The sequence below is a fragment of the Castor canadensis genome, chromosome 2 (assembly GCF_047511655.1).
Source record: "Castor canadensis chromosome 2, mCasCan1.hap1v2, whole genome shotgun sequence".
NCBI classification, from domain to species: Eukaryota; Metazoa; Chordata; class Mammalia; order Rodentia; family Castoridae; genus Castor; species Castor canadensis.
In genome coordinates this window covers 197,441,150-197,467,870 of record NC_133387.1, presented here as the reverse complement: position 1 = coordinate 197,467,870, position 26,721 = coordinate 197,441,150, and the positions used below count along the sequence as shown (strand labels likewise).

Below are 26,721 nucleotides of genomic sequence, written 5' to 3'. Positions count from 1 at the left end.
GCAGGCCTCAGTTCTGGGTTTAGAGGACACAGCTGTGCCGCCAAAGCTGTCCCCAAGAGCCTGGGATGGAAATTGCCCTCTGCCAAAAGCGCTGAAGAAAAGACAGAAAACAAGCCCAGGAATTTTGAGAGCCATAAAAGTGCAACACTCAGGAAAAAAAAAAAAAAAAAACTGGTGACAAGAAGGGGGAAAAAAAGGCAGAAGCAGAAATTCACTTGTGGGGAGGGAAAGCGCAAGAAAGAAATACGTGGAACTCTTAGGAGGAAGTTAGGAAAATTAGGGCTTGAACAGAAAAACATAGCTACGATTCCCTTCTTGGATGTGCTTAGACCCCTGTCCTGAAGGAAACAAGTACATAGAACCTACAGAAGACACCAGTACGTGTCTTATTTCCCAGAAAGTCAGACACATCTCCCAGAGCTCTGACAAGGCACTTACAGCACTGCTGATACAGAGCCACTCACAACAGACCGTGTCACCTACTGCATGTCACCGTATAACTTCTCAAAGTCCTTAAACTCAGAAACGAGGCGTGGACAATCGCTGGTGTTTACGGCCAGTTTCTAGGCATGGGTTCACCAGTAAGACTCACAAATGTTGGTTGGTACAAGTAGGACAGCTCGTATAGCTTTGCTAAACAAAAATGTCTTTTTTCAAAGATGGAGAGCTAGAAGGCAAAACACGTCCTGTCTGGAGGGTTGGCACCAATGGGAGAGGGGAAGATACAAGGAAAGGTGAAGGAGGGTGAGCATGTAACCTACGCATATATGTACCTGGGAAACTGAGACCTGCTGAGACTATTCCAGGGGAAGGGGGATAAAGGAGAGTGAAGGAGGAAGTAAATTCAACTATGATACATGGTAAGAACTTTTGTAAATGTCACAATGTATCCCCAGTATAAATAAATAAATAATAAAAATAAAAAACCAATAAGACAGCTAATATTCCCAGGCATTTCCATAATTTAGATGAAGATAAAATGTTAACAGGCTATGAGCTAAGAATTCTATTATTTTGTAAACTAGGGGTTTGTTTTGTTTTTCTGTCAGTGGTAACCACTGTTTTTATGCCATCTTGAAAACCCACACACTCTTTCTAAATGACATTGTGTGGTAGGAAAGTAACTTCTCTGTAGAAAGGAAGCATGTTCACATCCCAGCATTCCAATAAGGAATCCGGACTGCGGTGTCATGGGAAGGGTGAAGAATGCCCTTCTTGTAATGTTATCTGAGCAGGTGCCTTCATCACTGGTGTTTTCGTGTCCATAAAATGAAGGCCTTGACCAAATTAAGGAAAGTAAGTAGATTTCACAGCATGCTGGTTAGTCTTAGGTGTTGACTAGGCCAGAGTACCAAATATCCAGTAAAATACTTTTTCTAGATATTGTGTGAATTTTTTTAATGAGATTAACTTTTAAATCAGTAGATTATGAGTAAAGCAGATTGCCCTTTCCAATATGGCAGGCCTCATCCAATCAGTTGAATGCCTGACTGGAAAGACTGACCTCCCCCACAAGAAGAAGGACTTTTGCCAGCAGACTGATTCAAATTCACAGTCCAGCATCAACTCTTTTTTGGGTCGCCAGTCTGCAGTCTTCACTGTACACTATCCATCATCACACAAGCCAATTCTCTCTCTCTCTCTCTCTCTCTCTCTCTCTCTCTCTCTCTCTCTCTCTCTCTCTCACTGTGTCTCTCCCTCTCTCTCTGTCACTGGTTCTGTTTTTCTGGGGAATGCATATGATAGTGGATTGAGCTAAAATATCCTTTTATAGGTTAAAATGAGGAAGATTACTTCACAGTACTTTATTAGTTAAGGTAACTAATAAAGTCAAATTAGTCATTAGAAGGGGAGATCAATGACTGAAGACTAAATATTCTTGGCACTTGACATTATCATGATGTTATTTTGCTATATACTTCATATATGCCTACTTTTAATAATCCTTCTGGTCTTAGTTCATGTGTTGAAAGACAATGTATAGGAATCTTGAGTCTTGCCAAGTGGCACATGCTCCCAATAGGACCTGCTCCCCACCTCTGCTACTGTCTGAAGAAGGCAAACATCAGACATTGAGCTTTCTGTGATGGTTAATCTTGACTGTCAAATTGACTGGACTGAGAGACTAGGAAATGGCACTCTGGGTGGGTCTGCAAGGCCATTTCTGAGAGTATTGGCCTGTGGGAAAGCAACTGAGGGGGGAAAGACCTGCACTGAATGTAGGAAGGGTCACCCGATAGGCTGGGGGCCCAAATGACATAAATGTGAAAAAGAGGAATCCATCCAGCACATATAAACCCATTCTTCCCAAGCGAGTACATTCACTCTTGTCGCCACCACCTATGGACATCAGACTCCAGCTTCTTCAGCCTTTCGTGAAGACTCAAACCAGCAACTCTCCAGGGACCTTCCAGGCCATCAGCCTCTGGGTGGACTGCTTCATTTGTCCTTCCTGCAAGAAAGACTCTAGAGTCTCTCCTCTCTAGAGTGCAGAGTTGTACATCCATTCTGTTGGTTCTGTTCCTCGAGGAACCCCGACTAATACAGGACAGAAAGAGCAAGATGCGATAACTTATCTTCTACCTTGGAGGGGATGGTCCACAGCACCCCAACCACCAGACTCCTAAAATTTCATGGTGGTGACAGCCTTGAATCTTAACAGAGTTTGTCTCTCACCCTCTGAGATACATATGCCTTATAAAGTCATCCTGGATCCATCTCTTGCTCATCCTGACTGGTTGTCTTAATCAGTTTGGACTGCCATAACAAATTACTATAGACTGGGTGGCTCACAAACAACAGAAATTTCTTTTTCACCACTCTGGAGGATGGAAGTCCAAAATCAGGATGGCAGCATATAACCGGGTTCTGTTGAATACTCTCGCTGTTCTCACGTGGTAAAGAGTAAGGGATTTCTGGTTTCTTTTATAAGGCACTAATTCCATCCACAAGGTCTCTGCCCTCATGACCTAATCACCTCCCAAAGGCCTCACCTTCTAAGGCCATCACATTGAGGCTTAGGATTTCAACACACGAACTTAAAGGAGACATGAACATTCAGTCTACAGCACTGACCAACCTACTGTCACAAATATTATGTAGTAGCCCAAATGATACGAATCTCTTCGGACTATGCTATGACTGAGGGAAGGAAATGTTAACATAAATGGAGAACATAAATGTTTGTTTTCACTCATGCAGTGAAAATTGCTTCTCATCCTCTTTTCTGGTTGGAATAGAAGTCCTATTAATCCATGCTAGCACAAGTATTATACGTGATTATACCTCTGGAACTGGGGCTAGTACTTAATTGTCTTTGCAGTAGTCTCTAGTCATCTTCCAATATTTATATGGTTTCTGGAGGACCAAGGGGATAAATTAAAAGGGTCATCACTTTTATAATGTTTAGATCTTTAAAAGGGCTGCTAACATCCCCCATTCCTTGTCCCCCACCATGATACATGATTTCGGTTTTTATTTGCTGCTTTGGCTGGTATTGCATAGGGTAACTTTAGGGACCTCTTCTTGACCTATCACACAATTATAGACTTATCTGCCAACCATCAACTACGATAAACCAAATTATATATTTTAAATTAGGAAGATGATCCCTGCATTGGTCCATGAATCCAATGGATCCACTGTAATCTGGACTTGGACCAGAACTCCGTTTATTACCCAGCATCCCTCTTCTGTGAAAACGCTATGGTTCTCTGGCATAAGTGTCATTTCAAAACCTATTTCACAAGTACTGAATCTGCTTTCCCCAGTGCAGTTAATTGAAGTGGCCTCGGGTCCATTTTAGGAAGAACAGAAGAAATCATTATCATGCATATTTGCCATGGTACTCAGAGTCTAATCCTGAGAAACCAGTTATCTCTCAGTCAACATGTTCTGAATTTTGACCTGACTCGGGTTTAGATTTTTGGGCAAGAGATTATGAGTGCTTTGTTTTTATTTCTGTTTTACTAGGAACAACTCTCCTCAGCTTGCAGAATTTCTACCCATGTTTTATTTTGCTTTTAAAAGCTGAGTCACTTCCTCAGTGGTCAATATTTTATTGATCATCTTCATAATTCTGTGAGGAAAAGCCCCTAGCTGCCATGCCATCTTTACAAATCGTTGTCATGATGGCAACGTGGTGACTTCTTCAGTGCTGCCATCTGGCCTGTATTCTTGCAGGGTCTAGCATCCCTGTTGCTATCAGGAAAGCAAGCTACATGACAGTCTCTACTACCAAAGAGAACCACAACCAAACAGCTTAATGATGCTAGTGCCCTTTTCAGAGTAAATGGTTGTAGTCTCAGGCCTTTCCATAGAATATAATTATCGAGTGTGCCTTCCAGCCATACATAATATATCCATGTAATCTACTCGATCCCTGAGCCTGGCAATCCCTGCCTTTACTGTCTCCCACAGCATTTCCACTTCACTCAGTCTGAGACATTGTGTTTTTCATGTTTCTAAAACTTTAGCAACACTGGCCCATCTCTTAGAGTCCTTGAACAGGGTCCTAAGCCCTTTATCTCAGGAGAGTTCTACCAGATCAGTAAATCCTTTAGTGCTCAATTATGTGTGCTGGTCCCATGGCTAAATCTGCTGTGAAGCAAGTCTCAGCCTTACTCGTCCAACTCCTTCTGGGTAGAGTCTCGTTTCTCCATCAGGCTCAACACTTCTTGAGCTCACCATCTCTTGAGCTGTGTTATGCTGTAAATTAGCCATAATTATCAAACCTAATGGCCAAGAGGAGAGGTGAAAAAACGGTCCTGAGGGGAGCACGTGTCACTTTGCAGGAGAGATTGTGTTTTAACATTAGGAAGCTGGGGACCATTCCTGCCAACTAAGAAGGCTCATTGGGAATCTGGGAAGCCAAAATGAGGGCGGAGGGGTCATCTACCCACATGTCCCAAATTCATGGTATCATGGTCCCAGATTTTCCCATCCAAGGTCCTGTACATTATATAACAGGCCTGTTTTGGTGATGTTATACAAACTTTGACAATCACTCAATTCAACTTTGGATCCTTGGTTTGGATCCTTAGCTGCCTTCTGCATATAGGAGATAACAGTTTCTTTATGTACTATTAGAGAATCTCTCTAGATTTCAATTGCCTGGTTTTTTTTTGTTGTTTTTTGTTTTTTTTTTTACTTTTCTGTAGCACAAAACTTAACAACAGCTTCTCTTTTCTCCATCTGTCTCAAATACCTGACACATTGCACCCACTAGTGCTTTCCTTTCTATGACCTACCACAAAATACACCACTAGTGAAGGTCATACGTGCTCCTCCTATGACAGTAATGGAGGCCCCGTTTCCAGCTGTGCAGTATATAATCCAACTCCAAAACTCCATCTTACCTCCTGCTGCTTTTAGTCCATACCAATTCTGGTACCAACTAGTATGGGTTGAGTTCTCTAGATTCTAACTGTGGGACTAAGTTTAAGGTACAAGATTTTTTATGGATTAATAATTATGAAGGGAAGGGGAATTGAGGCAGAGTTGTCAAGAAGGATAAGTCAAACTTCAATGCAAGCCCAAGAAATCTAAGCAAACAGAAGGGTAACTCAAGGTGAGCAATGCAGACTGGTGCTGTCCTGCTTCAGCATGCTACAGCTAGCCTTTTCTACCCTGCCTTATTAGTCACTGGGTGTGGGTTTCCTAGCAGGGGAATGGCATTGGGTGAGGATGTTTTCTACCAGGGAGGCTGAGCTTGAGGTTGCTGACATCTAGAAGTTTTCTGTGCATTGCACTCCTCACATTTGAGCTGCAAGTCCTCACATGAAGACCAACCTGATGGCAAATCTCTATATCTACCACAAGGTGGCTGTAGATGAAGGCATGGGTTTAGTGAGAAAAGGAAAATTCATCTGACAATGGCAGGATATTTGAATTGCTATTTAAAGTTGGCAAAATATGGGGAAGATATTTGGATTGGATTAGAAAATGTAAAGCTGCTAGATCAAGCATGTTCTAAATTTTAGCTCAGGCTTTATTCGGTGATATGGGTATAATTACCAGATCATGGATTTAAATATAAAAGCCAAAGCAGCTGAAGTTGCTTTTTTGCTCCTCAGTTAACTGATAGAAACTTGAACTGAAAGATGGAATGAGCTAGGTTCTGGACTCTATATTGTAAACAAAGAGTTTCTGTCAAAGACAGAAATCCTACAGTGGATTTATCGCCTAGGAACCAGAAAACTACTGCCCATCCCTAACTACATCCCACGAAAATATGCAGAAGGCACATCCTCTCTGTCAAAATACACAAGAAGAGCATACAATGGTGGCTTTCTGTAGATCAGAATGCTGGCAGAAAGTGTAGGAAATTAAGTGGCCACCTTCATTTCAATGGTAAGAAGAGTCAGAAATCAAGGAATAAGATTTTAATAAAAAGCCCTATAGCTCACATCATTCTATACCAGAAAACCCTGCTCCCTTTTATAAAAGCCATGCCTTTTTTATTTTATCAACTGTTATTTGAGCCTGAGGTTACTAGGATCAAAATGTTTTAACAATCTAATAAATTTCAACTTTATCTGTATAACAAACATTCTGTGTATTCAGAACAAGGTCTGATTTAAGCTCCAATGTATGGGCCATGGGTCTTCACCCAATTCCAAGAACTATGTTAATTCACAGACCTGTAGGACTGCCACATATAGATGGCAAACATTGAAAAACTTCAGAGGGCCATTCTTTCTGTCAGCTGTCCTCCTTAGAAGGAAGTATACTTACTTCAGAGATTGACTTCCACCGAAGTGCTACATGGTCCTCAACTCTTCCTTTGAATCACATCTCCTCTTCTTGAACTCAGACATCCTCTAACACCAGCCACCCCATTACGGGCCCAAATTCTATTACCCAGAACAACCAGCTTTAGGCAGCTAGATGCTCTGACTTTGAAAGTCTAGGAACGCACACCCACCTACTCCACACTACCCCCTCCACATGAGGCAGGAAGACGGATATAAGATATGTACACACTGAACAATAAGGGAGAGAAATCAACCTGCAAAATGAATTGGCTTTAATGTTAAGAAGACTACTACACTTCAGCAGCATCTGCTATCTGCACAAATTCAATGTTTATTCTCCACTCCATTGGGGTTCAGGAGAACAGGTACGGTGATATTGGGAAGGGTTTAAATAATGGTGTCCCACTGTAGTCATGAGCTTGGAGTGATAACAGCAGGAAGTGTAAGACTTGAATTCTCACTAGAAATACTAAAAGCACCAGCTCATTTCATCTAAATGAGGCATTTATTTTAACGAAAGTGTCCATGAGCTCTGAAAAAAGACCAACTACCTTGCAATGATTGAAAATTGAAAGGCTAGTCTGTGCAAACACAGATCCTAAGGCTCAAACTCTATCAGGATCCCTAAGGAAAAGGATGGAGGCATTGCAAGGAGATACCTCTAATTATCCCTGGCCCTTCATGCTGTGTTTATGAACCTGCCATCACAGGCTTATACTTTTCTTTTTTTGGAAGAAACCCAAGTATAGTTTCTTAAATCTTTTATTAGCATATATTAATTGTGCCAAATAATGAGTTTCCTTAGGACATTTTCATGCATGAATATAATATACTTTGATCATATTCAACCCCCCTTTACCTTGATTTGTGCCCTCTCCCCCCTCCCACTGGTACCCTTACAGGTTCATACTTTAGTTTTTGTAAATATCTCATCATACATAATACCATTCCAATTGGTAAAACATCTCCCCTACACCACATGAAGACATAGAAGGCCTAGATAAGTATTGGAAACAAACCTATGAGCACAGGTGCATCAATGTCAATTCTCTGAATTCTCTACACTTGTGATTCATTTTTATTACTAAAATGAGTTCCTAGGAAGAACATGAGCATAAAGAAAGATACAAGACAAGCTGGGGGCTGGAATCACTCAAGTTTGCTGGGGGCAGGAGGAGCACAAGTGGACTTGTGGCTGTGCTCTGATGCTCTGAGATTATCCATGGTTGGAAGTTGTGGGGGTGGATAAAATAGGAGAGAGAGTAGATATGTGGACCACTCAGGGGAGTGGGGATGGCAGTACAAGAGTAAAAGTGGCAGGCTCACAGGTAGCATCCCAAAACCAACAGGAGAATTCCATGAGAATTTCACTGACATTTCCAATCAACTGTGGCCATTCAAGAGAAAATCCATGCAGAATTTGGGACTGGATGTTTCAGCATGAGGGAGGCTTTTATATGAGCCACATATCCTTCTTCTCTCAACAAAGGAGCTAAATCTTAACTGTAGTGGATAACAATTCCCAGAGTGGAATCGCTGACTCTGAACCAAACAGAACCCTGCTTTACCTGTGGCTGTTAGTCCAATTCTTTCTAAGCTGCTGTTCTTCTTCTTGGTATTTAATGTTATTTTTGTGTATATGCTACAGACACTGACATTGCACAGCTTTTTACTTGTTCTAACCATAAATTCTAAAGGTTGATCACTAGGAAAAAAGTCCTTTCCAGATAGTTCTAAGAAAAGTTTGGAGAATAAGTTGACTTCCTTCCCTGGATTGGCAGTCCCTATAAGTGTAATCAGTTTTCAGATGCCCAGCAGAAGAGTTTCTGTCTGTGTCCATGGATATAATACAGCTTAGTTTACCATGAGGCTTAACCCAGAACTTTCCCCTGATTTCCAGAAGAAAAAGACTATGTGGAAGCCCAAGGTTTTTACATTCCTCATCAGCAACATCCTACCTGAGCATATCTCCAAGTGATGTTCCTTCCTAAAGGAGGAGACTTGACTACTCCAGGAAGTTCCTCCATCAGTGCACCAAAATGATGAGGGGTGTGTGAAAGTGTAAGAGGTCCTCTTCCTCCACACTGATGCAATTTTCCAGCAAGAAATAAGAATGCAATCAATCAGAATAGGAATCCTATTAAACTTAACTAGGACTTTAACATTAGGAAGGAATGATGAAGCCCATAGGGATCCCTGGTCAGGATAACCTTTAGTGTGAATCATGGCATATGTCTATACCCACAAGATTTATAATCCAGAATTAAATGTGATTTGGTCCTTTGTGTAATCTCTAATTCATGATAATATTTAGTATGAGGGCAAAGGCCACTTTTAATAAGAAATGTTAGCATAACTATGATGATCAATTTTGTAATGATTTTATTCTCTTAATGTACCTGCTATTTTGGCATTTGGTAAAATTAGTAAGATTTATTTGATTTTTTTGTTTTTTGTTTTTGTTTTTGTTTTTGGTGCCGAAACCAGGGAACGAATATTTGATTTTTAACAAAGCTTATCACACTACTAAAATGAAGGATAAAATGTACTGGGGGATTGAATTAGAAACATCTACAAGGTGTTGTTCTATCAGAAGCTGATTCCTCTGAAAATTCTCTCATCTATAAAATAAGTGAGGACACTGGCAAAAAAAATTATCAGAATCAACTGATGTGTAACTATAGAAATTAACTAAAGTCTCACTTGGGATAATTTATTCAAGAAAAACAGCTGATTCTTGTTAAATAGTGAGATCTGCACTTTTGAAATTTACATGACCCATTTTCCCTCCTCAGCTTAGACATAGCCTTGAAAACCATTAACCTACAACCACAACAAAACCCAGCAGCCTGTCACATATGGAGAAAGTAGAACGGGGTTGGTGCTTCTCTGAAACATATTCATAGAAAAGTGTCTTCACATTACCTGCCTGGCGATTCCCTAGAAGAACCACCCAGAAGGCTATTTTACCTTACCTTGAGGTTTTCAATTATGAAAAGCTTTTCTGCCCCAGGGGGTATTTGTTGAAAGCAGCCAGAAGCAATTGTGTAACACTCAGCTGTCTGAAGCAGTGGATAGCAGTTGGCACATCCAATAAACTAATCAAAAAGCTATAAAAGGAAAAGCTGGAGAATAAGATGTCCACAGGGACTTTGAAAAACTATGACATATTCCTTGGAATCTGGAAGTCCACTTAAACATGTGGAGCTTTGAGCACGTCCAGGGCTACACACGTTCTCAGAAAGACATAAATGGCCTTAAACTCTCGCCTCTGGCTGATCCTGAGGTTCTGCACACAGGAAGTGAAGGTTAAGGCAGAGTCGTCAGCCACCTGGCTGCACGTCAGATACACACAGAGCCCCACGGTGAAGACTGAGAGACGCTGACTCCCGACTTAAAGGGACTCTCGAGCAATCATCGGCCAGTACGCTAACCAAGTAGACAGTTCAGTAACCACACATGGAAAAGAACAAGGATTTAGCAAAATTAGTTCCAAAATCTCACTAAAATAAACCCAGCAAAAACAGTAAATCCTGGGGAGTAAGGGAAAATCTGAATTCTAGAGTTGTTACATTATATTATTTTAAATGTCTGGTTTTCAACCAAAAACCAGAAACAAAATAGTACGGCCCATGCATGGTATACACACACACACACACACACACACACACACACAGAAAGTTGACAGAAACTGTCCCTGTGGAAGGCCACATATTAGACTTACTTGACTTTAAATTGACTATTTAAACTTGCTGAAAGAACTCAAGGACACAACATTGTAAGACTTACAGGTGTTCTGAGGACCTACAGACTTATAGGAAAGTGAGACAATGATATCTCACCAAATAGAGAATATCAGAAAAGATATAGAAATTATTCCCAAACCAAATATAAATTCTGGAGTCAAAAACTTCAATAATGGAAGTGAAAAATTCACTATCAGAGCTCAACAGAAGATTTGAGGAAGCAAAAGAAAGAATCAGCAAACCTGAAGCTAAATTCATTGAGACTATCCAGTGTGAATACTGACAGAAAAGAAGATGGATGAAAGTGAAGAGCATCCCAGAGTCCTGCAGGATGCTCTCAGGGACACAAGCACAGGTATAATGGGAATTCAAGAAAGAAGAGAAAAGAGCAGGAAAAATATTCAAAGAATTACCAAATCTAAGAAAAATCAGTAGTCTATGCATCCAAGAAGCCCAAGAAACTACAAATAAGTCCAGAGGGCCAGTGCACACCTACAATTCCAGCCACCAGAGGGGCAGGGGCAGGAGAATCACGGGTTCCAGGCCAGTCAGGGCAAAGCTAGTAAGACTCTGTCTCAAAAAAACAAAATAAAAGCCAAGCATGGTAGGACAGTCCTGTAATCCCAGCTACGTGGGAGGCATGAGTAGGATGATCATAGTCTGAGGCTGGCCTGGGCAAAAGCACAAGACCCTATCCAAAAAAAAACTAAGGCAAAAAATAAGAATAATAGTAAGGGCTAGGGGGCGTGGCTTAAGTGCTAGAACACCTGCCCAGCAAGTGTAAGCCCTAAATTCAAGCCCTAGTACCACTGAAAATCGATAGATGATAGATAGGTAGACAGACAGACAGATAGATGATAGATAGATAGATAGATAGATAGATAGATAGATAGATAGATAGATGATAGATAGACAGATAGATAGATGATAGATAAATAGATAGATAGATAGATAGATAGATAGATAGATGATAGATAGATAGGTAGATAGACAGATAAAATAAAAATAAAAAAGGTCTGGAGCCATGGCTCAAGTGGTACATCACTAGCCTAGCAAGGGCAAGGCCCTGAGTTCAACTTAAAAAATAATAATAATCTGAAAAAGGTGGACAAAATTTTTCTAAAATTGATTGATTGATTGTAGTGGTGGCTATGAGTATCCTAAAGACCATTGACTTGTGCCCTTTAAATGTGCAAATTGAATGGCACATGAGCTATATCTCTAAAAATGTAAGAAGTTTTCACTTTTTTAAAGAAGGAAATGCGGTGCTGATGCTTGCTACAACATTAACGAACCTGCAAAATGTTTTGTGAGGAGAAAGAGGTCAGTTACCAAAATGCCGTGTGTTGAATGAATCCATTGCTATGAAATGTGAATAAAAGGCAACTTGGAAGAGAAATGTATCTGGGGTTACAGAGCTTGGGAGAAAGGACCGATTGGAAGTGACTGATGGTGGGTATGGGATTTCCTTTCAGGGTGATATCAATTTTCTGCAGTTAAGTAGTGGCAATGACAAAGCCACATGTTCTCCCTCATATGTGAAATGTAAACTTAAAATGAAGACAGCAATGTTACCAGACACGGGTCACTAAGGACAGGTCACACACAGGAGGGATAGGGCAAGGGAAGAAAACCAAAAACTTGAAAGAAGTTAACATGTTCACTGTATAGGAGTGAATATAGAAATCTTAAACTGGCCAGGACCACCATGGGAAGTGGCCTAAGGAGGAGTGAAAAGGACTGATAGAGATGAACTAATGGGGTTGTAATATATATATACATGGAGATATCACAAGGAAACTCCTTGTGTAGCTAGCTTTATCTCAAACAAGCAAAAATGTCATGCTTTTCTTTTTATCTTTTATCTTTTTTCTTCTACAAAATCTTTGGGTAGGAGGATGGAACAGGCCTTGGGGGGGTTGGTACAAGTGGGAGGGGAGGAGGTGGAGAAAGGAGTAGGAGGATAAATAAGGTGCAAATAATGTGTACACATGTATGTAAATGCAAAACTGATGCCTGTTGAAACGGTTCAAGGAATCAGGGGAGGGGGGATAAAGGAGAGTAGTGGAGGGGGTGAATTCAAGTATGATATATTTGATACATTGTAAAAACCTTTGTAAATGCTACAATGTACCCCCACCCAGCACAACAATACAGGACAAAAAGTAAATGGCAAAATCTTGAGAATATAATAAAACAATCAGAGAACCGCCTACTTGAAAGGGTGAGATTTGTGGTATGCAAATTATATCCTCATTTTTTTTAAAAAAGCAATTCTCTTCTCCCCCAAAAAATTTTAGTGGTAGATGAAAGTAAAACTTGTTAAGAAGGAAGAAAATGAGCAGCATACAATTTACCAGGCCAGATCAAGTATCAAAGGCACATTGTATAGGATAGTTATCTCATGGCTGGGCCGGAATGAGCGTCTGCTTATCTCTGGCAATGCCTGGGATTCCGCCTCTGACTTTTAGCCAAGATAAGGGCAGTGAGTTTTATTTATGACGGTGAGACAGTGAGATCTGTGATAGCCTGCTCAACATTCAAGTGTTCCTGGTAGCCATCAGGACCAGATTGTTTACTGATGGCTTGTGTCCTGTGTAACCATTTGTATGGCCTGGCTTGACTACGTGACCTAAAAGATTCTCCCAGAAAGGCTGGATATGTACTTAATTGTTAGAGTGCTTGCCTGTCATGGACAAGGCCCCAGGTTCCATCTCCAGCACTACAAAACAAATGAATAAATAAAGATTCTCTTCTGGAAACTTTAAGGCCCTTTCCCAAATCAAAGATTCTTCATCACACAATTCTTGGCAATTAAGTCTGAAGACTGAGTATACATTCTTGCACAAATCAGAAAGACACAAGGGGAGCTGTACCTGGAAGTTTCTTGGGTCTCTGATGTTCCTGCTGTGCTTTATCTTTTGCCTTTATTGACTGTGTCTGTGAAACCTTGTAAGTCTTTAAGTCTTTCAATTATCCAACCTAATGCATGCTTTGAGTGAGTACTTTGAGTGAGTGTTTTCCATAACAGATAAAGGAGCAGCAGCCTCAGAAATCCTTTTCCAGTGAGGCTCTCAAAGCCCTGTGAGCCAGCCGGGCATGTTGGGGCACACCTGTATCACCAGCACTCTGGGAGGCTGAGGCAGGAGGATTGGAAGTCTGAAACCAGCCTGGGCTGCACAGTAAAACACTGTCTCAAAAACAAAAGGAAACATCAAAGTGAGCAAATACAATCAGAGTGTACTGCCATTTACGCAGCAGTCCAACCTGCCCAGAAGTTGTTCATGAAGAGAAGATGCCGAAGAGAACGTTGCCCATTCTGGAACCTGGACTACCTGTCATCCAGTCCAAGCCATCAGAATCAGTGTTTTGCGCAGGCAGAATGCAAGAGTCATATTTGTGGAAGAGAAGGCCTGGAAACAAGGGCCAGACAAGTGATCCCAGAATCTCAGTGTGTACTCTGGTGTTCCACCCCATCCCACATCATCTAGATCATCCATCTAGATCAGAGCCTCTCACACCCTGCTAAGCCACTTCAGCAAATTCATCCCAAACATCCTCTGATAATAGGTAGGGAAAGGTTGGGAGCAGAACTTACCAGAGCCAGAGCATCCAGTTCAGAAGAAAAAAATCCCAAAATCTCTCCCACACAACTCACAACCAGATCCAGTGAACAACCAGAGCCTTCCTCATGTACAACCCTAAGATGTACAAATTTCCCCCAAATTCACCACTGACAAGCGACCAGAGGCACATGGGCCTTACCTTCATGACTTTAGATTAGGCCTTAGAAGATTTCCTCTGATTTTGTTCTTTCAGCTGACACTAAGAAAATACTCAGGGAAAAAAGGTACCATTCCCCAAACTCAATTTCCACACCCACCCATCTGGTTACTGGTCATCCACTCTCATGCATTCTGTCACCCTTTCTATCCAGACTGTAATCACTTGAACAGCCTGGCTTGTCACTATCCTAGAGAACAAGGCTTTGAGCTCTCTGACCTCCAACAAAGACAACCTCTGCATTTCTATTGGTCTCTCACCTCCCTGCCTCATCCATGGCCCAGTCATATTCTGGACTTCACCACAAGGACCTATTCAGGTCTTAGGCCCCTGAATTCGGCCAGCAGTTAGTCCTTCCATTTGCCTAGAAAATAAGCAAGGTTACAAGGGAGAGTCCTGAGGCAGGTCTTCTAAAGCTGCAAAAGAATTTGAACCCCTACTCATAAATTAAAAGAGAAATTGAAGCTGCTAAGGCAACTAGGTGTGCAATAAAGAGTCAGAATGGGTAGAAGGAGAGCCATGTAAGCAGGAAGAAACAAATAGCTCTTGGGGAAATCTCCCAGGAACCCTAAGTAGCCCTAGCAACTTCCAAGTCATAAAACAAGTTTTCTTCTGTGTTAGTTCATTCAGGCTGCTGTAACAAAATACCATAAGCTGGGAGGCTTATTAACATCAGATATTTATTTCTTGCCATCCCGGGACCTGGGAAGTCCATGACCAAGGCTTATTCAGTGCTTGATGAGGGCCACTTTCTTTAAATGTGGCAACTTTATGTTAGATCCTTGCATGCAGAAAGCGGGGGTGGGGTGTGGGGGAGTGAATCTCTGACCTCCTTTATAATCTCACTCATGAGGCTCCTCACCTTTAAAGGCCTCATCTTGTAATACTATCATTTGACATTTCATTTCAGCATACGAACTTTGAAGACACACAAACATTCAGAACACGGAACTTCCTTTCCCAACACTTGCTGAAAAGCCATGCGAGTAGTGAAAAAACTGAACCCTAAAATGGGGAATAGAAGGAGAAATCTACTAGACTTTGTTCTTAAGGTCAAGTGTATTCTGGGAAGGGGAAAATCAGAATAAAAGACCCCTAACGTCTTTCTCAGATAACAAGGTTTAAGAATTTAGCCTTTATGCTCTAAATACTCCCTGACACCTAGAAAGAAGAATGAAGAGGAAAAAGAAAGAGAAAAATTGTAGTGTATGTTTTTCACTAGAATTGGTTCAAGACACACAAATCAAGCCTCTTCCTGAATACCTTCTAATCCACGTTTCCTTTTCCTCTCATTAGGGTTTGCTTTAAAATCTCAAAGAGTGTGGCTTGACCAGTCAAAATGTGGGGGTTCTAACTGCAGACAGTCGAGAGCACTTGTTGATATCCTTGGACACATTAATTTGATTAAATACATTTGAGCTGATCCTAGTGCAGATGCTGCTGAAAGGAGAGATTGGTTTATTCCTTCATTCCACAAATACTTATTGTGTGATTTTAACAGGCCTGGTGCTGATCTAGGCACCAGGAATCAGCTGTGAGGAACACAGAGAATCAGTATGTTTAAGAACCTCACATTCCATTAGTGTCGTGATCTTTGTCCCACGTGAAGAGGTGGACCTAATGGGAGGCTAACCCGATGATGGATTTATTATAATGGATAAGGGAAAAGATGGATAATGCCCAGGCTTATGATTGAGAATCACTTAATTCTACTATGTTCCTAAAGTTCTAAATTCTCTGTGTGCCCAGTTTACTTACACACCCCACGTCCCCTCAGCCATGTACTCTAGTCCAGCGTGTATCCTCTCAGCTCTTGGTCTGACCCCACAAATTCAACCCTTTATCCAATCGTGGCAACCCTTTGAGGTATGAGGAAGACCAAATGATTTAACAAAAGGAAGAAGTATTCTTACAATATTATTATTGATAGGACCCTCCATGATTGTATGACCAAGGTCCATGCCTCTTTAGCCTTGTAGTACTTTCTCTACTTCTCCATCAAGGAACAAACTCTCTGGTCACGGTCATTTGTAAAGCTGTTTTCCCAAGATCATGGAATGGATCATATTCCTTCAGGAAGACAACTTACGTGATATTGAGTCTTTGTGAGCAACTAGCAACAATTCCAAATGAGATTTTACACATGCCATTAATCCGAAATATTTTTTGCCAAAATATTGACAAATAATAGGAATTCTGGCTGCAAGAAAGGATTTAGCCTGGGCACTCACCCTATGTTAGTGGGTATCAAGTGAAACTGTCACCCAGTCCTGTTCTGGTGTCCTGCATCAGAATTCTCACTATACCCCTTTTCTTCTCAGATACCCCATCTACCTCCCAGCTCAGCCAGAACTGAGCCTGTCTTGCCTGCTCCCTCAATACACAAATCAAATACATGGGATATCTGTGAATCTTTGAACAGCAAATCTGAGTAATCCTTCAGACAAAAACTCAAATACAAAAAGGCTAGTAGCTATCAGGTTGATAGTACCCTATTAGGGAAGTTTTTAATGAGTATAACCTTTTAAAGAAGAATTCAAAGTGCTTTTGCCTCCCCTTCAGCCTTAAAGATGTTCCCAGCAAGAGGTATGTGAATTCTGTGTTATCTAAAACACAGAATAAAAAGTTATACTTGAAGAGTAAAAGAAAAATGGGTGATCCCTTGGACCATCACCAGGCAAAGGGACAAGGTCTGGCTTGTGGCTTTAGATGCAAGGAAAAGAAAAAAAGAGACTAGAAACTTGTCCTTATGGAAAACCCATGTGTAGTCTCAGTCTTGAAAACTTTACTGCTCCATATCCACATACACACCTTCATAGGAAATGGTCAGAGGCACAGCCTGTAGTTGATCTTTAACCGTAACCCATCTTTAACCATCACCCAGCTCCAGTATCCTGAGGGACACTCCATGGAAAAAGTGGTCTGAACCCTAAGAAACTGCACTTGTCCTTGTTAGTTTAGAGCCTTTACACTTGTCAGCCAGAAGATGTTTTCTACCAGCCAGTCTTCAACTCAGTGAACAGGATTCAGTCTTTCTCCTGGCAAAGATATGTGACATATAAATTATACCTTAATAATGTACTGACCCTGAGAAAACAGATCAAGTGACTATATCACAGACCTAGTTATTTAAGTACTCCAAAGTTGATTCAGTGGCCCTGTCATTGTGTTGAGAATGATTTATAAATAACCCATCAGTGAGCAATGCAAGTGAGCTCAGAGTGCTGGGAAGGGCAGATCAGTTGCCATGCACCACTCTTTTCACCAACCCAAGTATTGCAGACAAAAAGAAAATGTTTCTAGCAGCAACTGCCTGAGAATAAGATGATACTGGAGCAGAACTTTCAATCTTTGTCAATCACCTTCCATCCACCCACACAGTGTGAGATTGGATTGTTGCTTCCACAGTAAATCTTCAAAATCTACTACAGGAAACTTTGAAAACACAGGGATCCAAAGACATGGACGGCAAAGCAATTAGAATCCATATAGATGGTACTGAGGAAAAGTGATGACTACTATCCCAGACTCACTCCATCCCACCTTCTTTCTAGTTTTGCTGAAAGAAACATCACACCACAGTTATCTCTCCACGACTCCTTACTATCTTTTTTGGGGAAGGGAAGGAGCAGGATAAAGTGGATCACTCCCAAATGTGACCAGTTTTTAAAAAAATAATAATAATAGTTGGCAGCCATGAGCAGACTTTTTCCATCTGGATCACATCTGATGGATGATTAAAGGCAGATACGATTCTGTAGAAGGAGACCTGAAGTGAACATCCATGTAAGGATACATTGAGGAGATCCATTATGGTGATCCACGAGCCATTTATAGCTAAAACCCAAGTATTGTGATCTCTGAAACTGTTAGCTGAATCCAAAAGATTGCCAGGAGACTTCTAATGTGAAATTCCTCAAGAGTCGGTTTGGAGAGGACCCCTCTAGAGCTACCTTTGATTTCAGGGATACAAGTTCTACCTGAAGACATTAACAGAATGGAGAAAGGAGTGGTCCCAGGAGAGGTCAAGGCTGAGGAAATGCCAGCATAGGCAAAGTTCTGTGACCTTTAGAGGCAGGTCATAGCTGTAGCAGCATTAGCAGGTCTTCCTATCGCCTCTCATCAGCCTGAGCTCCTTAGGTCCAAACCAGAAGATGACCAAGACATAGAACTCAATGAATTTAGAGAAACTTATCTTTGTGTGTGCAAGGATAATATTGAACTGCCTACCTAAGGGAAGAATATTTGAAAATATTAGACATGTTGCCTTTTTGCAACAATCCCAAGAATTTGAGGTGAAATCTACTCGAGCTTGGGGAGAATTTGATATATACGATGTTCTGATTAAATTGTCACAATCTAGAAGCATCCTCTAGGAAACCAAGGACAACTCCCTGAAATGCCCAATTGGGAGCAAACATTTCCTAAGAACACACAAAGTCATATCAACCAGTCCTGAATACAGTCTTGAATGCTTATTGTTTGCCGTAGGAAGCTGAAGATCTGATGCATTATTCTCAAGGAACAAAGAGATTGGACTAGAAGCATTTTGCAGAGGAACAAGATCTAGATTCTGGCCTAAGATTGAGAAGTCCCTTTAATTATTTAACCCAATGTTCTCCATCAAGATATAATTGATAACTATTTCTATGCAGCCCAATGAGCTTAGTCTCTGGTGGATCTTCTTCCAATTCCTCATCTTGAATCTAATCCAATATTTTTAAATAAAGGACAATGTAGTAAGTTTTCTACCCTACAGACACAACAGTCTGAGTTGGAATTCCTCAACTCTGCCATTGTAGCAAGAAAGAAGACATAGACAATACATAAATGAGTAAGTGTGACTGTGTTCCAGTGAAACTATTGACTAAAGTTACAAATGGTGGACCATGTATATGTATGACCTGTGGTCCCTCCTTTGCAAACCCCTGATTTTAACCATTCTCGCATCTAGGCTCAGGCCTGCTTGGGGACAGTGTAGGGCTGGTGTTCTCATATATGTCAGTTGTGAACTGAATCGTAAAGAATTGTATATTTGTTCATATGCATATTCATTTAGAATGAAAAAGTTTAATCTAAGTAGTATTGTCCAGATGGTAGAAGATTGATAAAACACTTAACTTTCAGGTTATTAACTGCTTTGATATTTTTCATTTATTGTGGTAGGTCTAATTCTTGTAAAACTGACAAGTTTTAGGAGACTGACTTTGAAATGCCTATGGATTTTTAGATGCTTTTTTTGTAATAAAATTTATATCCAAGTGTGAAATTACAGTATTATTAAATTTTTAATGTTTTTGACTGTGTTTCTAAGAAGTTTGTTTAACTTAGAAGTATTCAAAACTTTCATTATGCCATTTGTTTCAGTTTCAGAGTTATATGAAATGCGTCAGCATTTGTGGAAAATTGAAATGCCTCAAGTCCTCCTCCCAGCTGTTTAATGCATTAAAATCTCAAGTGCCACGTTAACAAGTATTTGGTTTCTTAAACTCAGCTTTTATAGAAAACAAAGAGCATGGATGTATTAAATATCCTGTACTAGGAACCATGAAGTGAAATGTTCTTTTATATGGCTCAATGTACTAATTTTTCTCATTTCTGTTTCTCGAAGTTCTTTTTAGTTGTGCTTGTTTATTTGAATTGAAAGCACAGGTCCTGAGAGCCTCTGAGCAACCATCCAAGCTAAAGACAAAACTGGGTCAAGCTGATTTCAATAGATAATAAAATTTTGTTTTTGTTTTCACCTAACTGCCTTCCTATCTCCTGCTATTACATCAACATTCTAATTCTTCCTTTATAACAAAATGGAAAAACTATTTCAGAACTGACATAAGGATTGATTTGTCCTTGCATATAAGAACATTCAGTACATGACAGCAAAATGTGGTTGGAAGCAGATTAGGGCAGGGCTGACATACGGGGCCTGCACATTGCCCACCACACTGGCTTCTTCAGTGAGAAGGGCAGTGTAGAGAAGAACACCTGTGTTCAAATTCCAGATCATGTACACATAAGTGGTGTCACTGTGGTTCTTTATCTAGTTCGTCTTCATCAGTAAAGGACTTTTATAAGGACTCATAGGGTTTTCTGAGGACTGATATTAAGCACAGTGTAGGACACCCAGTAAACACTGCAGTTTAGTTTTGATTGAATATTTCCAGCTATGTGTGTGCACAAGCGATGTGAAATTGAGGTGAGCTGTTTCTTCCTGCCTGTGCCTTTGTCCAGGTTACATCAATTTACCTTACAAAAGTGTGAATAATCTCACTTCCCAACTGCTGGAAGAGCAGTGAGTAGTAGTGTTACCATGTCAATCCTGACAGCATTAGGTCTTACTTTTCATGATGATTCAGGTAATAAGTTTATGTTTATTGACATCTGTATGTTGTCAACTGCTGTCCATGTAATTTGCCCATTTTAAAAGGATCTTCTTATATTTTAGGATGCATAGTCTATAAGGAATAGAATTTGTCATTTGTTCAAATTCTTTTTCTACTTTTTCCCACATCTCTAATTTTGTGAGTTGTGTTTAGGGTATACAGGAGAGCTTCAAATATTCAAATAATCAAATGAATTTACTCATATGTTTGCCTAATTCTAAGCAATTTTGGCTTTTTCATGGCTTTAATCTGTCTGGAATTAGCTTTTGCATGATAAAATGTTCCTTTTTATTTTCAAATTATTAGTCATCTATCTCATTGCCATTTACTCCACCATCTCCTCCCCACAACATAAAACCCTGGCTTTCCTGTATATGACAAGGGTTTGCATATTTTGTTAGATATTTTTATCATCATAGAATTTTCCTATTCCTTTCCTTTTTCCTCATTATAGGTATTTTAATTTTGTAACTTATTTAATATTGTAGTAGACAGAACTCCAAAATGGCTTCCAAGATTTCTGGCCCTCAATATTCACACATATTTTCCCCATTATCAGAAGTCTAGAGATGCCAAAAACCATAGCTAGTTCAGAACAAACAGAAATGTATGTTTTTTCTATAATACATACATTCCTGTAAAAAAGGACCAGTAAGAGATTAGCAACAATAACTAATAATAATATAGAATAATTATAACAACTGCTGTAATAAAAGCTATATGAATGTGGTCTCACATTCTACAGTGCTTGACTACAGGTAACTGAAAGTGATGCACAGAAGACACGCAGGAATTTCAGGTGTTCAGGGTTCTTGGGTCAACTCTGAGAATGAAAGCACAGGTGGACTCCAGCAGCAAAGGTCAGAAAGATTTTATTCGTAGAGAAGAGAAGAGAAAGGCTACATGGGGGCATGCAGAGGGACCCAGAAACTGGTGGTTCCATGGCTCAAGTTGGGAAATTTGGTTTTTATAGCCTTTCTGTATTGCCCTAGGGCAGAAATGTCTCTCAGATCCCTTCCTGGAAAGGAGGTGTCTCCTTGGCCAGTTATCACCTTTTGGGACCTCCTGCAGTCCGTCCTTCAAAAGCTCAGAAAATAAAGTACAGAAAGCTAAACCCCCACTAGGTTGGGCATGGTGGCTCACATCTGTAATTCCAGCTACTCAGGAGGCAGAGATCAGGAGGATCATGGTTCGAAGCCAGTCCTGGCAAAAGTTAGTGATACCCTATTTGAATCAATAAGCTAGGCATGATGGTGCACAGCTATAATTCCAGCTACACAGGAGGAACAGGCACAAGGATCATGGTCCAGGCCAGCCCAGGCAAAAACCACAAGACCCTATCCAAAAAAATAACTAATGCAGAAAGGGCTGGAGGTGTGGCTCAAGTGGTAGAGAACTTGCCTAGCAACCATGAGGTCCTGAGTTAAACCTCAAGTAAGGGGGTACCTCAATGTTTCCATAGCCTTCATGATGGGATAAAAATATGCAGCTCTCCGGACCTTGCAGTGCCATAGGGGAGCTTGCTGGGTCAGGCTCAGCAAGAATCACAGCCCAGAATCCAGACAGTAGAGGTGCTTGTGAAGTAGCAAAGCGGTCACCTTAGTTTACAGGTGGAGCTGCCTTCTGGTGCTTCTCATACTAGAGGCAGGAAAGTCAGTGAGCCCACAATCTGCGCTCCAGCCTGGCAGTTTTACTCCACCTCCAAGACACAGAGAGAAGCTCAGCTGTGCTTCTGTGAGAGGCACAGGAAGCCATGGGAGCCATGTGCCCCTTCTTGCAGCCATATCTCCTGGACAACCATTCGGAGCTGCCTCTGCTCTGAAAGGATTTCAGTGGAAGCATTCCTGAGCGTTGCCTTATTGGCATTTTTGCCTGTCCCTGAGTGGAATCAGACTCTGTACTCTGATCAAGATTAGCCCTCCTCTGTTCCGCTAGCTCACCCGGATACCTGCATCGTCTGCCTACTGTCATTCAATCCTCTTCCTATCTCATTTTCAGCCACGCCTCCCTCCTTTGCACACTGTATAATCTTAGCTCTGGACAAAGTACTTATCTATCAAGACTCTTCTTTCTTGTTTACCCTGCCTCTCTTATTGGTAACTGGCCTTGGCCCAGCATGTGACCTGCTGTCTCGTCCCATGGAAGCCTTGCCATCCAACAAATTCCAAGTCAGAAAGAGTGGCGCCTGCTCCCTGCTCATCCAGACCACTGGCTCCTCACTCTCTCCACTGTCCTTCACTTCCAATTCATACCATTCCTACTGGTTTAAAAAGAGTTAAGTACAGTTATGTTCTAGAACACAACTAAAACTACAGTAAGTTTATCACAAATAAGAACAAAATTACTGGATGAACCAATTTGGGTTATAATATGTATAACCATGGAATTATCACAATGAAACACCCTGCAGAGCTATCTTAAACAAACGAAAATGTCATTTTTTTTTTTAACAAAAATGGAGAACAGGAGGACAGAACAGGTCCTGGCAGGGGTGAGGGGTGAGGGTGGGGTCCATGGGAAGGTGGAGGAGGTGGGGAAAGGGTGTGGGAGGGTGAATATAGTACAAATACTGTGTACACATGTATGTAAATGGAAAAAGGAGACCTGTTGAAACTATCCCAGGAACGGGAGGAGAGAGCATAAAGGAGAACAGTGGAGGAGTGAATTCAACTATTATATATTATCAGAACTTTCCTAAATGTCACATTGTACCCCCAGTACAACAATAATAAAAAAATTTTTTAAGTAATTGCATTAAATGTGAACAGATTGATTTTAAAAAGAATAAAATTATTAACCATGATAAAATATGAAAATAAGAACTTTATTTGGGCAGCAAACGTCTATTATGGCATCACCTAGAAACAGTTAAGTTTTTAAGCATGTGGAGCTTATATATTAATCTGCATAAAAGTTATTCTTTACAATTGTCTTCAGTAGAAATTATCTGTAGATTATATAATTAGGCATATAAAGTGAATACAGAAATAAGTAAATCTTCTCTTCAATTTTCCTAACTTATTATGGTTTACATGTTTCAAAGGTGAAATCATTTAAAAGCACTATAAACTTCAGAAATACAAGTTGAAGGCACCTAAAACAAATTGCATTACATAATGTTAATATAGTTAGTAGTAAAAACACACAATGTGCCATGACTTCTTTTCTAAAATGCTACAAAAATTGAGGTTTTCTAATTAAACCTATCTATCATCTAATTTTTGCTTATTTTTGAAAATGCAAAGTAAAAAAGAGAAATTATGTCAAATCTCTAGTATATTATCAAAAATAATTTTGGAACTCACACTACAATTTAAAAGGAGATTATTTAAAATAAGGGTTGTAAGCTCTTCGAATCTTCATTGAGACAGATTTGATCTTGACCAGTGTGTTGTTTTTGGTCCATGTGCCCCACTGAATTCCAGAGGCAAGTGATTTTCCAGGGAAGCGATAGATGCCATTCAGATTGGCAAGTCCACATTGGTTGAACCACCATCCAGTGTTGTTACTGAGGTGACTACAGCTCTTCACAGACCCGCCATCAAGGAGGCACGCAGGGTGACACCCATCGTTGTCAACATCCACTGTGCTGAAAGGCATTGAGTTTTGATTATCTTCTTTTCTGAGGCCCCGAAATGCATCACCTGGGTAAAACAGACTTTTTAGATGCCTGAATTTAGAGGCAATTTCCATTATATTAATCAACCACTACCAGCCCCTTATGCACAAGCATCACATCTAGAAATAAAGATTAAATTGTTTTTCTACTACATCATGTCAAAAATCTCTCTCACACCGATTGCAATGAGCCAAAATCAAGTGACGAGCTGACAAACATCCTTAAATGGATAGTGCAACCAAAATAGGAGTTTGGCTGTGTAGACAAAAATCAAATAATTTCGGCCAAAAATGATGGTGTACGGTCATATTTTGAAGTAACCAGTATTGATAACACTGGTGATTGATAATGTAGGGAAAGAAACAACTTTAATTTAGTAGATGTTCAGACCTCCCCTTTACATCACTTTAGATAGAGAAGTATAGATGAAGGTTAACCTTTTATCTTCAAGAAACTTAGATCTATCATTACAAAAGTTGTTTGATTTTAGTTAGAGGCATCAGGTTTCTATAGAATACCTAATGCCCTAAAGAAAAATTCAGATATATACTCCCGAGGTGCCTTTTCTTCATGGCTTTTCCCGTTCCATATGAATTCATTATTTTAAGGGCATACAGTGGACATTTTATGCATAGTACACCTGATATCCACAATGTCTCTCCAAAGATTAAGTATCTTAGCCAAGCCATCCCAGTCAACTAACAGGAGCAGGACTTACATTTTGTTTTATAAAAAGCCATAAAATCAAAACATTCTTAGTAAATCCATAATACCTACCTTTCACCTTCCTATAAACTTTACTAAGATGTTTGAAACACTAACTAAAAGAAAATCTATGTAAAAGATGTAGAGACAAACAGTTTGAGGAACCTGAAACACTTCATCAGTGGTGTAACCCACCCCAATGGCAGCTCTGCTTATTATTACAGTCCCTGGCTCCAAACTTGTTAGAACAAAAGACATGAATGGCAGGGATGCATTTGCAGAGAGAATATAATATCAACACCCACACAATGCAATACCTTTCCAAAGTTCAGGTTAGAAAGGCAACATCAGGGAGCATTGCTTTAATTTTGCAATCACTCCATGAATATTCTTTCTGGGTGAAGTCCAGTCATCAGAAGGCTCTACATGGTTATGGGATCCTCAGTGGATTATATTTAACACTCATTTTAAAAATAAATGTATAGGTCCATTTTTTCAGAAATAGTTCACTAAAATTCATCCAGTGTGCTTCCTGTGATAGTGTTTTAGAGAACATAACACTGTTTTCTCTGAGAAGCCAGAGAAATTTCTCTTGAGTTTTATTATGAGGAATATTTGCATTTTTAATGAAATGACTGTATTGCTCAAATGTTCAAATTCATGTCCCTATTTTTGCTCAAACTCAAAGCCAAAGATGTGTCCTGACCATAGTTCAGCCCCTTGGTTTATCTATATTTATCTCCTTAAATTCTACTAACACCTTTTTCTTTCACTATTTTGATTATATTATGTGATCAATGATTGAGAGCAACCATCGCAAAGTTGGAGGGTTCCATAATGAAAAAGCTTGCCATTACAGATTGTATCCTCCAATTAAATCACAGTCATGGTTTAGAGAACCCATAGATAAACTTCCTAAGATAGCATATTCCGTGTTTAAATAATTCTTTACACTTTTAGAGATAATGCACTGTGAACTTTATGTTGTAACTCTTTAAATTATTCCCTACGTATCAATATTTGAATTTCCAACTTCCACCTAATGTCTCAGGAGTAAACCTCCTCAGATGTCATAAATTCCAGCCATACCAGACAAATCTCCATGTGCTCTAATTTTCCTCCCTATTGCTTGACACAGTCTGCTCTGTTTGCCAACATTCTTGCTTCTTGCCAGAAGCAAGAGTCCTCCAAGACCGGGTCCATGGTTCTCAACTACAAGTATGCCAACATATCCATCTGCCCAACGTTACTGAATCAGATTTTGTAGGTGTATGTACCTTCAAAAAGGTTTGACAGTGACTTGTTTTTGAAAACTGCCCTTCCATGAAATTTTTCTGGTTGTAATCAGTTAGAATCATTCTCTCTCTCTCCAACCCCAAAGCTCTTTCAGTACTCTGTATTTTCAGTCTTCTTTATCTTCCCTTCTATATCATGATCAGTTAAAGAGCTGAGATTCATAACACTCACTTTTAGATTCTAACACTGACTATGCAGACAAACAAGTGACACTGTCAGCAACAGTGGGGAAGCTGACTTTTGTATCTGTTAACTTGAATACCTTTAAAATCTCATCACCAAAGTATAGGTTTCTCATCAAGCATTCTGACATTGTAACAAGTTAAATTTATTTGGAAATGAGTAGGTACACCAAGATAGAGTGGAAAAAAACACTGAGCTCCTTGTTTCTATCAACTTGGATTATTTCCATGACTCAGGTGTTTTGAGCTTTCTTG

At 40.1% G+C, this 26,721-nt stretch overlaps 1 protein-coding gene across 3 annotated transcripts in view; it reads right to left on the bottom strand.

Moving 5' to 3' along the window:
* Window positions 1-23,467: 23,467 nt before the first annotated feature.
* Angptl5 (angiopoietin like 5) overlaps window positions 23,468-26,721 on the bottom strand; it is a 67,910-nt gene continuing 64,656 nt past the window's right edge. For all 3 annotated transcript variants that reach the window (XM_074066844.1, XM_074066845.1, XM_074066843.1), the window contains exon 9: window positions 23,468-24,308. In XM_074066844.1, the coding sequence (XP_073922945.1) occupies window positions 23,989-24,308 (320 nt within the window). In that variant the 3' untranslated portion in view covers window positions 23,468-23,988. The remainder of the gene's footprint in view (window positions 24,309-26,721) is intronic.